Source organism: Echinops telfairi, unplaced genomic scaffold, assembly GCF_000313985.2.
Source record: "Echinops telfairi isolate 266 unplaced genomic scaffold, ASM31398v2 ScPeMD7_7420;HRSCAF=8458, whole genome shotgun sequence".
Taxonomy (NCBI): Eukaryota; Metazoa; Chordata; class Mammalia; order Afrosoricida; family Tenrecidae; genus Echinops; species Echinops telfairi.
In genome coordinates this window covers 45,032,352-45,049,796 of record NW_022111320.1, presented here as the reverse complement: position 1 = coordinate 45,049,796, position 17,445 = coordinate 45,032,352, and the positions used below count along the sequence as shown (strand labels likewise).

General features: G+C 41.8%; 1 protein-coding gene across 1 annotated transcript in view; it reads right to left on the bottom strand.

The window, feature by feature from the left end:
* Positions 1 to 17,445, bottom strand: part of LOC101655657 (collagen alpha-6(VI) chain) — a 134,799-nt gene that overhangs the window by 95,751 nt on the left and 21,603 nt on the right. Inside the window, exons 8-12 of the mRNA XM_004704181.2 lie at positions 12,094 to 12,437; positions 11,928 to 12,006; positions 8,936 to 9,093; positions 5,530 to 5,622; positions 4,317 to 4,370 (exon numbers count right to left, since the gene is read on the bottom strand). Of these exons, the coding sequence (XP_004704238.1) occupies positions 4,317 to 4,370; positions 5,530 to 5,622; positions 8,936 to 9,093; positions 11,928 to 12,006; positions 12,094 to 12,437 (728 nt within the window). The remainder of the gene's footprint in view (positions 1 to 4,316; positions 4,371 to 5,529; positions 5,623 to 8,935; positions 9,094 to 11,927; positions 12,007 to 12,093; positions 12,438 to 17,445) is intronic.

Below are 17,445 nucleotides of genomic sequence, written 5' to 3'. Positions count from 1 at the left end.
AGAAAAAGATGGAAAACTCCTGAACATTTAGCGAAGTAAACATATCCCTGACCCCAAAGCAAGCAGAGACATCACGAAAAATAGAAAATTACTAATCAATAGCCCTCTTCACCATACATGTTTCAAAATAAATAATACATCATGACCGTGATAGATTCACACCAATCAAGGGAGGATAGTTTAACATCAGAGAAAAAAATTAATGTCATTCATCACATGAGTTAAAGAAAGGAAAAGACCCACACGATCACATTAATTGATGCAGAAAAGTCGTTTGACAAAATCCAACATCCGTTCCTGCTCAAAAACACTCAGCACAGTAAGGATAGAAGGAAACATTTTTGTCAATACCGTAAAGGGCATATATGCAATAGCCAACAGCCAAAATTACTCTCAATGGGGAGAAACTGAAAGCATTTCCCTTGTGCCTGGGAATCAGCAAGGATGCCCTTTATCACCACTACTCTTTAATATCGTGCTGGTCTTAGCCAGAGCTATAAGGCAACATAGATAATGAAAAGCACACAAATTGACAAAGAAGTCAAACTTTACTTACAAATGATATGATCTATACACAGACAATCTCAAAGTCTCCGCATCATGACAGAGCATAAAATCAACATATCAAAAAAGTATGTCAGCTTCCTTTATACTATCAAAGAGATCTTTGAGCAGGAGATCAGGAAAGTATACTATTTACAATAGCCACTCAACAGTAATAAATAAGCCACCAGAGAAATAAAATACATGTACAAAGAAGGCTACAAAACACTACTATATAAAAAAACCAAAATGCATCTACATAAATGGAAGAATACACCATACTCATAGATAAACTAAAAAAAAATGCCATTCAGTTTATTCCAATTCATAATGACCCCTTAGAACAGGGTAGAACTGTTCCTATGAGATCCTGAAGCTATCTATCTTTAGGGGTGCAGAAAGACCCATCTTTCTCCTACGGAGCAGCTGGCGAGCTTGAGCAGAGCTAGTTTCAGCAGCCAACGCACAACCCACCACACCACTAGAGCGCCTTAGCTCATGGATAGGAAGACAGTGTGGTGAAAATGTCAGTAGTAGCCAAAGAAACCTACAGATGAAATGCAATCTTAATCTAGATCACCATACAGGACAGATCAACTCCTCAAGACCAATATTGAGAGTAGCCATACCAGGAGGGTAAGAGGAAGGTGGGAGGAGAAAGGGGGAACTGATCCCAATAACCTACCTATAACCTCCTCCCAGAAGGATGGACAACAGACAAGGGGGCAAAGGGAGACAATGGATAGTGGAAAATATGAAAAAAAAATTTATAATTTATCAAGGGTTCATGAGGGAGGGAGGGAGGGGAAAAATGAGGAGCTGATACCAAGGGCTCAAGTAGAAAGAAAATGCTTTGAAAATGATGATGGCAACATATGAACAAATGTGCTTGACACAATAGATGGATGTATGGCTTGTGATAAGAGTTGTATGAGCCCCCAATAAAATGATTTATAATAAAAAATTATTTGAAGAGAGAAAAAAACTACTCAAAAGCTTTATATGGAGAGATTCCCTTAATAAGCAAAGCATTATTAAAAGAATAAAATGAGAGTCTTCTCATTTCCTGATCTCAAACATAGCCACAATAGTCAAAATAGCTTGGTACTTGCACAACCATAGATACATAGGCCGATGAAACAGAATTGGGAACCCAGAAGTAAATCTATTCACTCACAGCAGCCAATATTTGACAAAGGGCTAAATTAAATGGGGGAAGAGATCATCCAAAAAAAAGCTCTGACCATTCTGCAAACACCCTTTTGCAGAAGAATGAGACAGGACGCATATCTCACACAGTACTAGAATGAACTAAGGATAGATCAAAAAGTTAAATATAAAATTGAAATCATAATGTTCACCTCTGAAAAAAATAGAGACAAATGCAGGGGCTCTAGTACATGGCACAGATACAGTAGCAATGAAAAACCCATAAAACACAACGTAATAAAAACACACAAACAGCAGAAGACAAACTACATGACTGGGCCCCCCTAAAAATTAGACACTTATGTACATCAAAAGATTCCACCCAAAGAGTTTAAAGAGAACCACAGACTGGAAAAAAAATTGGGGGATGTGGTCATCACCTAATCTGGTGTCAATTCACGGATTAAGAGCATAGGGGTGGAGTCTAGGCTGTCAATCTGGAGATAGCCAATGAGATTTCTGTGGGCATTGCCTTCTCCTGAGAATTCTGGGAAATCTGGTACTTCGTCCTTGGAGGTCGAAGACACCTCTCTCTCTCTCTCTGCTACTCCCTGGGAGACACTGCAGAAGACAAGCCACATGGATGCAAGCAGACCTCTGAAGCCGGAGAAGCCACAGAGAGACCCCTGTCAGCACTGAGATGCTTACAATGCCACTGGACTCAAAGACTTTCTACCCACTGGCTTGTGATCGTCCTGCATTTGGCTTCATTGCAAGTGTTTCGTGAGTCTGAAGAGCACTTTATAGATTGGTGTCGGACATATGGGCTAATATCAGACTTATGGCCTTGGACAGGACTGGGCTGGGATGTTTTCTCAATGTTCAATCGCTCTTGTATATTAATCTCTTTCTTATACACATAGGTGTGTCCATGGATTTGTTTCTCTAGTCTACCCAGACTAGCACAGAGGACTAATATCTACAATTTATAGAAAGCTTCAAAACTTCAACAAAGAAAAGATAAATAATCCATGACCATGAACAGACACTGCATAAAAGAAGACATTCAGGCAACCTAGAAACAGATGGAGAATTGCTCAGGATCATTAGTAATTTGAGAGTTGGAAATCACAACAAAAATGAATTCACTTCACCCCGACATCAATAGCAACGTCCAGAGAAACAGAAGATAACAAATGCTGATGAAGGTGTGGAGAGACTGGAACCCTTTTATTCGCCTGGCGGGATTGTAAAATGCACATTGGAATAATCAACCATTTAGTATCCCCAAACAGTATTTACCCGGGGGTAAAGTCCATATAGTTGGGAAAGATGGATGAAAGGAAACAGGAAACCCAAGGTGAGTGACGTTAAGTGACGCTCCATGGAAGGAACTGCAGAGGATGAGTTGACCCAACCCATGTGGGAGACCCAACACGTGTGGGAGACCCAATCCATGTGGGAGATCCAACACGTGTGGGAGACCCAACCCATGTGGGAGATCCAACCCGTGTGGGAGATCCAACACGTGTTTGAATTGTTGAGCGTAAAACGGATGGATCTGCTTAACAAACCTTCACCCAATTCACAATAAAGGTTTTTAAAAATAAGAAGGTTTAAAAAAATGAAAGAAAGAAGAATTGTGCTGGGCACTGTGTTTGTGTGTGTGTGGTCTGTCTTGGCTCAGGACCTCTGGTAATGCAGTGTTTCAGCACTCAGCTAGTCACACAAAGGTTAGTGGTTCAAACCCACCAGCTGCTCAACTGGAGAAAGATTAGACAGTGTCTTCGCAGAAGATTTTCTGCTTCTGTAAAGATTTACAGCCCTGGATACCCTAATGGGGTAGTCATACTCTGTCCTATAGGGTCGCTATGTTTGAATTAAATTGACAACAATTTTGGTTGAAGTTATAACAGAGAGAGATGGAGGGGGAGGGGGGTTGAGAGAGAGCAAGAAGTGGTAGCCAAGAACTGGTAGCAGAACCAAGAGATTGGCTGGAGATGGCACGGTGGGTTTCCTAGCTTGTGGATCTAGAAAGCTGAGTACCTTTGGGCAAGAGGGGTGGGGTGCCTTTGGGTACTTATTAGCTGAAAGAACTTTGTAATACTTGCCCCAGCAGTGTAGAGATTGGGCAAGCCCTACAGAGCTCTGGGGAACAAGAACCAGAGAGATGCATGCCTGTGCCACGCCCCAGAAGAGGCTGTCTTGACAGAAGGACTATATCTTGCACATTCCTGAACCTGAATTGCAACCTGTATTTCCCTAATAAACCCCATACCTGTGAATGTAGTCATACAAGGAGTTCTCGAGTAGGGAGTGTCATAGGAAGAACAGCTGGTATGTGAAAAATGGGAGAGAAGAGGTCCGTCTGACCTCTGTGCTCAGGCTGGCAAGGATTCTCCCTCTTCCTCTTGAAGCTAGAGAGGTCCGACGATGCACTACAGAACCTTTACAGTGGTTTAAGAAGTTCATCAACCACTAACAATAGGAAGTAAAACATTCCTGGGGTCAGGAAATTCACAGTAAAGGTTTTTAAAAGTAAGAAATAAAACCCAATATGTTCCTAGGAGTAGATGGATCTATAAACAAACAAACAAAAATTAAATATAAAAACCTTGACTTACAGCAGTACCCTCTTCTCCCAGGTAGCCACCACTGCCTTTAATACCTGGCAGTCCCTGGAAATAAGAAATGGAGGAACATTAGAATTCCACCGATTGCCAGCAGAGGTAGTCTAGCAAATTTCTTCAAGTTTACAGTTTTACCTCATATGGAATATAAGTATTGGAAAATCCATTCTCCTACTTCCAAATCAACTCTCTCAGGGGTTATTCACAGGGCTGAAGTGTCTTTTAAGACACACAGCTATATTTGTCTCTGATAGACTAGAATGATAATCTTTAATGAAAACATTTGTGTTAGGATGTGCACTACACACAGAATAATGGACCACACATATTTTCCTGCCCCACCACCATTCTCCGTGAACCTTGTTTTGTTTTTTGAATCTACTTTTATCTTTACATGGGGCTAACACATTCAGGAATTAATTGGTGTAAAAACTTTCTTTGAGGCAGCTATGGTGATTTGGAAGCTATAGTGGCATCTATAAATTATTTAAATAAGTTAAACACACATTTTAGCAAGCAGTATTGAAATCATCATTAAACATTTCCATTGCATGTTCATACATATTTCAACATTTGCTAAAGGCCACAATCATGTTTTTACATAGGTACATAAGCTTGTTTTGGAGGGGCTGTTATTTAATATATGAATCAGTTTGGTTATTGTATTTTTGATAACTGGCTTATTTTTGCTTGTATGTCTGTGACAATATTTTGACCTCATATAACTGAATAGCATATCTCAGCATCTTTTGCTCTCATGGGGTGAACGTCTTTCTCTAGCATGGTTTTTAGCAGAATAGACACAATGTTTTCTACTTGTCATTGGATAGCCATGGCTTCACAGCTATAAATTTAACATTGGAAATCGAGATGAGCTATTGCTCCTGTAGAGGCTTCCATCACTTAGCAGGAAGGATCTCCGTTGAGTTTTAAGCCATCAATGTCACTACTAGAACTCCGCATCCTCAAGGCTCCTGGTAGTTGTTTCTCCTACAATGTCCAGGAAAACCTCTGAAAGAAGACTCTTCTTTTGAATGTCAAGAAAATCCATGCCTATCTGATTTGACATGGAAAAGGAGGAGTGAAGCAAGCATTGGCTACACAGCCTCTACCTAGATGTGAAAATCACCTCTTAGTCTCCAGAACCCCATTTCTGAAGGATATACTGCATTCAACTCAAGGCAACCATGAATCCGAAGTGCATCACCTTATTCCCAGGTGGTCCAGGAGCTCCCCTTGTGCCATCTTCTCCAGTGCACTTGCAGAACAAGCAGCAGCACGTTCTTTCGGCGACGTTGATCTTGGGATGAGGGAGGATGGGAAATACATTACACATGGTGCCATCGCTTCCTAGATCGTGCACATGCAGTTAACCTATGGTTGAGACTTGTACTGGAACTTTACCATGACTGTAGAGTGAGAAACCTCTTTACCATGACTGTAGAGTGAGGGGCAGTCTGAGGCTGTGGTTGTTACATAATCCTGTGTCAATTTGAGGATTGCTAGTGTAAGGATGGAGTCTAGCCTGTCAATCAGGACACAGCCAATAAGGCCTCTGTGTGGGCATGACTTTCTCCTGAGGATTCTGGGAGCTCCTGTATTTCCTCCGTGGAGGCTGGAGACACACACTCTCTCTCTGTTCCCTGTGAGACATCCCTGTCGAGAAGACACATAGAACTAAGCCAGTGCCCTGAGCTGGAGGAACCACACGGAGACCCCTATCAGCACTGAGATGCTTACACCGCCACTGGATCCACAAGATTTCCCACCCACTGGCCTGTGATCTTCCTGCATTTGGCGTCATTGCATGTGGTTCATGAGTCTGAAGAGGACTTTATAGATTAGTATTGGACATATGGGCTAATATTGGACTGATGGACTTGATCTGGACTGGACTGGGATGTTTTAATGTAAAATTACTCTTTATATAAAGCTCTTTCTTATACACTTATGCATGTTTATGAATTTGTTTCTCTAGTTTACTCAGACTAACACAGAGGCCTTCTCCATCGTTCCTCCTGTGATCTGCATCCAGACCATTTTAGGAATTCTGATGAACACAATGAGGCGTTTTGTCTGATGCACCCTATTCTAATAGATTACTGTGATTCTCTGTCTCTACCCAATACCAACATTGACCATGGTGCCGTCTATGACCCTACATGATTTTACCTCCAAACACTTGGTTGAGTGAAATGCACGCATGCTATTGCTTCTGCTTTCTTTTTGTGACGTTTAGGCGCTAGAAGGATTTAGAGAGTTCCTGTAACACTGCTGGAACTGAGTTCAATGGTAATTACTTCCAGAACAGTTTGTTCATGATATTATTTCAAAAATACAAATGATGTGTCTAAATTTTTGGAAGTACTTGCTATAGAGGGTGGGCGTATAGGATGAATACTCTTCTTTATACTCTGGCCAAAGCTGTGTATTTAAAATTTCATCCTGAAATAGCTGGAACATTTCATTGGACTTTTGCAATTAACCTCTCACATTTATTTGCAGGAGAATTTCGCCCGTAGTAAATGCTATGCTTCACTTTAGTGGGGGTAGAATCAGTCTTTGTGTTGAAAAGTTTCCCCTAAAAGTTCTAGTGTGAAGACAAGATAGAAATCACTTGCGATGATTACACATTTTCTCCCTTTAATTGTTCCCTCTTACATACATGTCTTCTTAAAACATGATAAAACTATCTTTCTTTTCCTGAAATTTTCATCAAACCAGTAAAACTTAAAATGGATTCTGAGACCTCATACTGGATACTCCAAATGTCTTGGGAGTTCCAAAATTCTCTAGCACCACATCTATTACTGTGATTATGCAAGCTGATCTGTGACTAGTCCTGAAATTGATCTTAACCTCTCTTCTACAGGGTTTCATTTACATGATAGCTACAAATGAACAGTCATGTCTGAAGAGAAACTTCCTTCTTGCATGAGTTGTTGGGAGGTGCCACGGAGTCAGTAGCGACCCACAGCACAGCAGAGCGAAACCCTACCAGGCCCTGCGCCAGGCTCACAATGCTTCCCACGCTCGAGCCCTTTGTGGCAGCCACTGTGCCCCCCCATCTCCCTGAAGGCTTTCCTCTCGTTCGCCGCCCCTCCACTTTACCAAGAACGCCGTGCTTCTCCAGGGCCCGGTCTCATCACCAAAGCAGATTTCAACACGGAGTAGACAGAAAACAGAACAATTTAGTACTATGTCTTCCCCTAGGAGCTCTGTGGTTACGTGCTACCAACCACAAGGTCAGCAGTTTGGAACCACCAGCTGCGCCGAGGGAGAACGAGTGAGGAGGCTCTTTACTCAGGTGAAGATGACACTCTTGGAAACCCACAAGTGCAGTGTGACCCTGCGCTCCAGGAGTCCAACTTGACTCAGTGGCGGTGAATTTGGTTGGGATGTGTTCCCCACCTAGGAAAGAAGCACCAGCAACAATTCCATATTCCGTAAGTTATTATGTTAATATTTGTGTGTATTTAAGGAGCCCTGGTGGCATATTGGTTATACGTTGGGCAACTAACTGCAAGGTCAGCAGTTTGAAACCACCATCCGTTCTGAGGGAGAAAGACGGGGCTTCTACTCTGGTCCAGAGTCACAGTCTCAGAAAGTCACAGGGCAGTTCTACCCTGTCCTACAGGGTTGCTAGGAGTTGGTATCAATCTGATGACAGTGAGTTTATTCATTTTTATATTACGTTAATGTTTATGCATTGCTATACTGATCAGAGTGTGTGTAAGTAGCTATTTATATGCAAATTCTGTAGGTGGACAACTGCAACCACGAGTGCTTCATTCAAGATCATTCAGATATCCTCAGAACAGGCTTCCCGAGCTGTCCGCACAGTGCACCTTACTAACCACGCTGACAACTTATTCACGTGAAAGCAGTGCCGCAGCGCTTGGTAGCACCTCCCCACCCTGGTTTGAGGGAGTTTTTGAAAGACACGTGATTGAGAAACATTTGATTTAGGCATTGCTGTGGTTCGGTGCCTTGTTATCATTTCTAAAAATAAACCAACCGGCAAAAATCTCAATTTTTAAGGCAACCCTTAAAAATCCTTCCATTGCCCAAAGTACAGCAGCCTATCACGCCACCATCACCATGCTTGGTGGGACTGATTGCCTTTTTCCCAGTTGGACCCCATATGTGACTGGCTCTCATGTCCAGTCCATGTTGTCGGGGAACCAGGCATCTTAAACACAATAGTTAAAAACTCTGTGGTGAGATGTGAAGGAAGTTTATGCTCTACAAGGGATGTGACAAGGGGTTGGCTGAAAGAACAGCCCGTTCAGAGCTTGCCATCCTGAGTTCTCTGGCACTTCCTACACTCACCTACTGGAATTTGGGCAGGATTCCAGGTGCTATTTAAATAATTTTTCTTAGTCCTTTTTTTCTTTTATTTTGCTCAGCCTATAATTTAACATGCTTTGCTACTCCCCTCTAGATTACATTTCTTTCAGACACCTTCTTATTTAGTTGTTCATTAATTTTGAAAAATCATTCTTTGCTCCCAAATGAGGAGAATTCATTCAAGGTCATAAGCATAAATATCAAATATACATATAAAACTAATAGACCATTTAACTTCACCAGCCCTTTCTAAAATAACTTACGAGATGCTTTGACAGCTGACTCCCAAGATCTCTCATTCCAACCGTCAGCTGTGTCCTGTACTCAAATCCTCTCCCAAACTCAATGGACAGAAGATTGTCCAGGTCGCCTGCACGAGCCGCAGGTCCATCCAGAGCCACAGTGATGAGCGCATTTAGGCCTAGACAGCACAGTTGAAGAGGTGTCAGTTATACGTGACCATAGCTGACCATTTGCAATTCCCTAGGAGAGGCGGGATTGTCATTCCAATTTTTGTGTACATGGATTTACATTGGTTTTCGAGGATTTGTTATCCTAGTGACAGAAAGAGCTCTCCTTTTATTGTCCATTCCACCCACCTATGTTTCAAGAACAGAGGACCAGAGGAGTTGTGTGATGAGATCAAGAACGTCATCCCTGAGGCAATCAAAGGTCATTTAATAAGCCGGAAGGAAACAAAAGATCAAAGTGGATGTCAGAAGAGACTGAAACTGGCTCTTGGTCCTCGAGGGACGAAAGCAAATGGAAACGATGATGACATTGTAAAAAAGGGAACAGGAAATTTCAAAGAGCAGCTGCACAAGACAGAGTACAGTCTCATCAAAGGTGCAATGGCCTAGAGTTGGAAAACCAGAAAGAAGGACACACTCAGCATATCTGGAGCTGAAAGAACTAAAGAGAAAACTCCAGCCTTGAGTTGCAATCTTGAAAGGTTCTATGGGAAAATTACAGAACGGTATTATTTCTTTTAAACAAAACAAAACAACACCCTTCCCTGCTATTGAGTTGCTGCCAATTCATAGTGACTCTACACGACAGGGTAGATCTGCCCCTGAGCTTCTGAGACCGTCACTTGTCTTTCTTCCTCAGAGCCGCCAGTGGTTTGGAACTGCTGAACTTGCCCTTAGCAGGTCAACGCCGAACCCCTACACCACTAAGAGGACTCCTATAAGTGAGTTATAAGATCTTAAATTCAATCTCTTAAATTTCCTAGAAATTATCTAAGGGGAAACAATTTCAAAAATTGGGAGAACAAAGAATCGCTGAGTAGATTCTAAGGTTTTACAGTTAAAAGATTAGCAAATAATTTCAAACTTCAATTTACACAGAAACATTCTAAAAAGCCCCATCTATCATCCAGGACCCTTTCTTCCTTCTCTCTTGTCCTTGGGTGGTTGCACAGCTCGCCGGGATACAGACATGCCTTCAGATTAGGGAGGTTCAGCTAGGCCACTATACCATAAGGCACAACGCCAACTCAATCTATACGACAAGGCTGGGCTACAGGTATTTCTGGTTCATTTCATCAGAATCTCTGAGAGCCATACGATGATTTTCAAAAAGCATCATAATTGTCATTTCTCATATTTGAGTAGTCTTAATTTGGGGGGAGAGTGTTAAAAATCGGCTTCTGAAATGGAAATTCATCTCTTCTATGTTCCTTGTGGTTTGCAAGAAAGAGGATGAAGACTGGTTTTTAAAACCTAGCTATTCCTGCTCAGAGGGCTAATGTTGTGTGCACGTGCTCTGTTTCCCCTATAAAAGGAAAGCTGAAACACACAAACAAAAAAACAAACAGAAAAAAAAGAAAAACCTGCCATGATGGGAAGCACCTGGCTTACGGAGTTCAGGAGGTCCGGGGCAGGTGGCCAAGGAAGAACAGAGCACTCCTCAAAGTCTCCAACTACACCTTTTACCTCTTTGGAAAGCCCAGACTCCAGTGAATCGTGTTCACACCATCCACTTAGCACTGTTTAGAGCAGTGGTTCTCAACCTTCCTAATGCCGTGACCCTTTCATACAGTTCCTCAACCATAGCATTATTTTCATTGCTACTTCATAATTGTGATTTTGCGACTGTGCTGAATTGGGTGACTCTTGTGAAAGGGTCATTTGACCCCCAGTGGGATCGTGACCCACAGGTTGAGGACCACTGGTCTAGCATCACGAATGACACCGCAGCATGGCTGCCATTGTGGGGAAAGGATCTAAAGGTTTGCACTCCACCTGATGCTTAAGGCTAACGTGGGGCACAACCTTCCAGGTGTGGCAACAGACATTGGCCAAGGGCAATTCTCCAGAGAAAGGAGAAGCCGCGTGTTGTCAGGAGCCACACAGCGACTGGGGGGTGGGTGGGGGGTGAACTTGCTACAAAGAAGGATATGGGTAAGTCACTAGTAGCACCCACTGAGAGGAGAGTCCTTCTGCTCTTAAGCAACCAGCACACTTGGATGCATTTTTGCTTCTCCTGACCCATAATTTAGTGAAGACTGACCTGACCCCAAGTTCCAAGGACCATTGGCGCCTAGAGGAAAGCCTGAGGGCAGGAGCTCCAAAAACTCATAAGCACATTCATTGTTCCAGCCGTGGTGTGAAGGAAACCCAAACCGAAGGCATTCTGTTGAAACCCTGCTGCACCAAGTATAACTGCCCCCCAGGGCTTGCTTCTGTGTTTATAGGCGCAGGCTCCCCATTTCTTTCTCCCACTTCAACCACCAACTTTCTGGTTAACAGCCAAACACCTCAATGTTCAGCCACCAGGGGCTCCTTTGGTCTGAAGGAAGGAGCTTATTAAAAGGCTCCTTTCAGAAGTAAACTTGTCCAACAATACTTGCACCTCTGGAAACGTTAAGAGTATTAGAGGAAAATAAATCTAACACCTGCCCTTTTAGTGCAGGGAAATGGGCTTTCCACTGTGGCACTAAGCCAGTAATAATATTCGATAATGGGGGCCAAGGGGGATGAGAACACGGCCCAGGACAACCTAAGAAGAAGAAACACTGTCATGCAAGATAGGACAGACTCTGTATTTGTTGTTCTCTCATACATGCAGGGCATGAGGCAGAAATAGACATCAAAGTGTCCTGAGATTTCATTTGCTTTGCCAAGTGGATACAGAGTAGAGAGGTAAGAAAATTCAAAGGTTATTGAAGAACCAGAGCCGAGTGCTAAGATGATAAAGTTAATAAACACTCCTTTCTCCCTACCCAACTGGACCCCGCTCCATACAACACACCTTCTTTTCTGAGCTCATCAGACTTTTGTTCAAGCCTTTCAACCTCATCATCCAATCCATCAGAAAATAAGATCACCACCTAAGAGAGCATTAACAAAGGGAAAGATGAGTAAAAATGAAGACCACTGCAACCACTGACCAACAAGTACAGTCAAAACCAGGTTACCTTTCCTCGGGCGGCTGATTTATTCTGAAATGTGTCCCACAGTGAACCCAAGAGATCTGTGTTGAGAAGAGCTGGTTCTTCAATTGTTAACCCCTTCAGGCTGTGCAGGATATTTTCACTGTAGATCTCAAACTTAGGCGAGTACTTTTCCATGGCATTTGTCACTTGGAAGGCTATGCTCACCTTAGTCTCTGTCCCCACCTCACAGCTTACCCCATTGAGGGAGCTGATGGCACGTAAAATGTCTAGAAGATAAGTTCTCATCCAAGACTGGTCTTCAAGCAAGTTCTGTCCTTTTGGCTGGGTTGAAATGTCAAATCCCACCACAATGTCCACAAAACAATCTAGGATTCAAAAAATAAGTATCAGTTATTAGAATAATGAACCCCTGTGCTTGGCTCACAGGCAATGACTGATTCAAGGGGCCTGGAACTCTTTCTATCCCAATTATAAACCTGGAAAATAAGAAGAGGCAAAAAGTCAGGGCTGGAAAAGGCGGAGAATCACTCTTTTATTGTCTGGAAAAGTGTAACTATGCACTATCTTTGAAAACTGGTATAAAGTCTCAATAATTCTGTAACAACTAAAGTTCTGAAAGATTTTATTGAGGTCATTGGAAAAGTCATGCAAAGCTACTTAAATAGTACTAAAGTATATCTCAAGAGCCCTGGTGTAGTGGTTACAAGTTGGGCTGCAATTCACATGGTTGGCAGTTCAAAACCACCAACTTCTCCATGGGAGAAAGACTGGGCTTTCTACTTCCATAAACAGATATAGTCTCCTGGAAATGCACAGGAGGTTACTGTGAGTCAGCTCGGACTTGATGGCTGTGAGTAAATACATCCTAAGAACATTAATTGTCTAAAATAAGAAAGTAATTTCATGCTGTTTATCAATTGAGGTCATTCAGCAAATAGTAAAGTATAACAATTATAGGGCAAAGGTAAAGGTTTTGAATGGCGAAACTCATTTAAGAACAAGTGAATCACAAAGTACTTGTCTCAAGGAAAGGTCTTTTATAGTTTACCTTTCTACAAAAAGTCTCTGAATCTCCTTTTGCCCAATCCAGAAAAGAAAACAGTAATTAAAAAATTAAAATCCAAGAGATCTTTTGAGATCTTACTTGGTTTGGGTTCTAGAAGAGAAGAAACTAGACACTTAATATTCAACCATGTCAAATATGGTGCTGAAATACTCAAAGTGAGGGTGCATTAATCATGTTTTTCTTTCATTTATATTCATTCTGGGGAAATTTAAGCATTTTTGACGCTTGAAGGGGCTTGATATTTTGAATTGAGTCTCTTAAAGGCAGAAAATTAGAGAAGAACAAAGTCTGAAAATCCATTTTAATTCTCCTGAAATCCAGATTTCTGGAGAGACACACCGGGCCATTGCTTGAGGCCTTTTGAATGTGAAGCTTGAGGAAACTGGGTCCCTAACATCATCTTGAAGGCAAACAGTGGCCCAGGAGATAAGATAACAAAGACTGTTTTGCATTGGGCATTGGGCTTTTTGGAAGAACTATATGCAGTCAGTTTTCAGGAATAGAAATTCCATTATAAGACCAGAACCTGTGATTTAGGGTTAATTATATAAATACTGTTCCAAACTCTTTTCCATAGTAATGGGGATAAGGTGGGGTACAAAACTTGGGGAAAGTGGGGCAAAAGTAAAATAAATCTTAAAAAGTTTGGAAGTTATTTTCTCTTTAGAATGTTTTTATTTCCCAGTCAAAATGTTATCCCAATTTCAAAATTGTATATCGACTAAACTTTAGTTAATTTATATTTTTGTCTTACTATGTTTTTTAAAATTTTAACAAGTCATATAACATATACCTAACTCTTCCTTCAAGAATTTTCAGTTGCTTAAAAGCTCCAACTTTCTTAGGCAAACTCAATACATACGACTTGTGTGGCAAAATAATAAGTGTTTGCTTTCAACTTACTTTGTTAAGATCAACAGTTTTTTTTCAGGTAATTTTTACATAGAAAAATTTGCAAATCTTTTAAATCAAAATGCTAGGTTCAAGCCTTAAAACAAGGGCTGGTAATTTGGTTCATTTTTAAGAAGAAAAAAAATTGAGTGAGGGAAAATAAAAGCCTTGTTTGCTAATAAATTTCCCCCAAGATATTAAAGGTAAATCAACGTGTTATCAAAAAATTGGAATGATCAATCTCTTTATTTTATTAGAAAATAACATCTCAGATACTCAGAAAGCAAAGAGAATAAAGCCAATCAGATGGGAGCATGAGAATATGCCTTTTCAAAATACCTCTTAAAACCATATAACGTATAATGATCTGCCTTCAGATCAAAAGTTTCACTTTTGGACAAACTTTGTTCAAGCCTCTGAACATCATTCAGTAATCAAGATATGTTGCTGTCTTCAAAGAAAATAGCCTCTTATAAGGGGGGAAAAACATAAAATTATGCAGAAATGCCAAATTATCATGGAATGACCCTGGGAACAGTTTCCTATAAAAGTCAAATGTTTCAGTTTTTGGCCTAGATTGCTGAATTATAAATCCTACCTAAGTAATTTTCTTGTTTACTTGGCTAATTCCAAACAGATGAACTATTCACTAATAACGTGACCAGAAGGATGCTCTTTAGGCAATTCTTCCAGAATCAGCAGTCATATGTGTATATGCAATTCGAGACTTATACTGATCAAGGGACCCCTGATGGTGCTTTGTGGCCTGCTAACCACAGAGTTGGTGGCTCAAAACCACCAGCCAACCATGATAGAAAGCTCAGGATGTTTGTTCCCGTAAAGATTTCAAATTTGGGGAACCCTGCAGAGTGTTCCTATGAGTTGGAATGGACCCTGTGGCCATGAGCTTGGTCTTTGGGTGTAGCCACCGATCAAGCACCCTTGAATATTTTATGTAGACACTTCTCCATGAACAGATCTAGAGACTTCCAAGGCAGAGTTCATGTGTTAGAACAAAACTACCACAGGGGGTTAAAGATAACAGGAAGCAGGGAGAGCTTTGGAAGTGAGTTGCAGGGAGACACTTGAAGTCAAATTGCCAAAGAGAGATACTGAGGGACTGCACTGGAAGAGGAGGAATGGGGATTGGAAAAGGCGGTGAGGAATGCCACACCGGGGGGTGGGGGTGGGGGTAATCAATCTACAGGTTGGTTGGAGAGGGTGACGAAAGGAGACTTCAAAAAGAACTGACAGCAGTGTTCTGAGCTTCTGCCTCGTCTTCACCAAAATGCAGTGGGGGGAGCCCCGAGGGAGGAGAGAGGCCCTTGGGTGGAAAATACAAACAGTCCAGGTTTAGTCATGACTGGCCGTGACGCTGTTATTGCCAAATAATTTTGGCCAAATCACTTAACCTCTCTGGCGTTGTTTTCCTGGCTATAAAAATTGAGCTTATATATTTAAAGATAACAATTCACACAAACAAAAAAGAAGGGACTGGACTAGATAGTTGCAGTGTTTTAATTCCCTGCCAGGCCCAAGAGCTGGCTCTCATAATCTGACTTGTAAAGAAAGCCCATAATTAGCATTGCTGATGACAGCATTTTAGTGTGAATAAATGCTGTCAAGGGGCCAGGGTTTAAGAAGACAGGAGACTGCTAGTAAAACACCTGAAAGGGGAAACTAGGGGCGTTGGCATTAATAGATGGAATGGGAGAAAATGTGTTTGGGGGCCTTTGAAAGAAGGAGTATTGCAGATGAAAATGTGGAAGGATGATCTAGAACATAGTTAGGTTCTGTAAGGGACTGAGTTCAAATGCCTATCAGATTTTCCTGGCCCCCTCTCCCATCCCTAACCTCTCCTCCCCCTGGAATTTGGAAGCTCTGTTCCCTTTACCATTGCAGCACTGGATGGAGGATACTGTAGGTCCTATGTTTCCCAAAGGCGTTGGATAACACCATCCAGAAGGGTTGGAGAGTCAATTCTTTATGATACTTAGACCAATATGAGGCAGGAGAGGGAAGGAATTGGCAGAAAAACTCTCTCCTTTCTTCCCTGATGGAGTGTTCATACAGTGGTTCTACCTGGCCTCCCTGGCGATGTCTCCCATAATCAAGGAGCCAATTATACTCTGCAAAGAAGTTGTGCCTCATTTGGCCACACCTGACACGGCGTCTATTTTACCTCCTTCCTGCCTTACTTTCCTTCCTATCACTCTTACTTCCCTGGGAGTGCGCCTCTAGTGAAGCATCAACAGATACACTTGGCTTTAAGTTCTGTGTTCTAGAAAACAGGACTCAAGAGATTCTTGTCAAGAAAAGTTAGAAATCGCCAACTTTTTGCTTTCTTTTCTTTAATCAAATCCTGACATTCTCTTTCTTTTAATGCATCCTAATCCAATTGGCCTTTTGTTTAATCACCTTTTTGATTCATCTATTTGTCATAAAAGATGCAAATTAGGTAAGGGGTTCCTCATTGTTTTCCTACCTAATCATGTGTCCATGCCCAAAAGTCTTCCAAAATTCCGAAAATGCCCCAAAGTCCCATCTAAGTAGAGAGAGTAGCCAGGGGAGAAGACATATCTAAAAATTAAGCATGGATGAAGGTAAGCCAACAGACTTTGAAGCTTAGGTCCTTCGAGGAATTTGGCCTATGTGAACACCGAGAATCGCTTTGAAATGGTACTAAATTTTTAAGTTTCTGAACCCAAGAATTCTCAGTGATCATTAGTCTGTGAGCTAACTGCAGCTCATGAGAACAGTTTTGTAGACCAACCCCATCACTCCACATATTTGTATTGAAAAGATCATCTCAAAGAGCCCTCTGCAGCATCCTAAGATTGCACCTCCTACCCACGGAACAGTTCCCATGCACTTCTCATCGATGTGCTCACATAGCCTACGAAGCACAGAGTAGCTCGAAGCACCACCAGAGAACTCATTTGCAGAAGAGCAGCTGAGCCTTAGAGAAGCTCGTTGGAAAGCTCACAGTAAGGACATGACACTCTTGAGGTCCGGATCCAGGTCTGCCTGGCCCATGTCCTGTCTGGAGAGCCTGTGGTAACAAACAGATCATGAATTGGCCCAGTTCTGTTACTAGACTGTGCGGGTGGACGTTGTGTGGTTTCCTTAGGGAGCAGTGGTTTATGAGAAGAATTTTAGAGATTAAAAACCCATGATGTCTTAATCAGACGCAGCTATTGATTAGTGAGGCAACAACCCCAGATGCTAGTGTTTTATAACACCAGCACCAGAAGACCCAGCCAATTGCAAGAAAGCAGGCAGTTTGACCCAAGAACATGGGCTGCTGGAGTCAGATGAACAGGTTTAAAATTTGCTTAGCTTAGTATTAAGGTAGCAGAAGGACATTGGGCCTCCACTCAAGTACTCCCTCAACACAAGAATACTTTCTTCTAGTA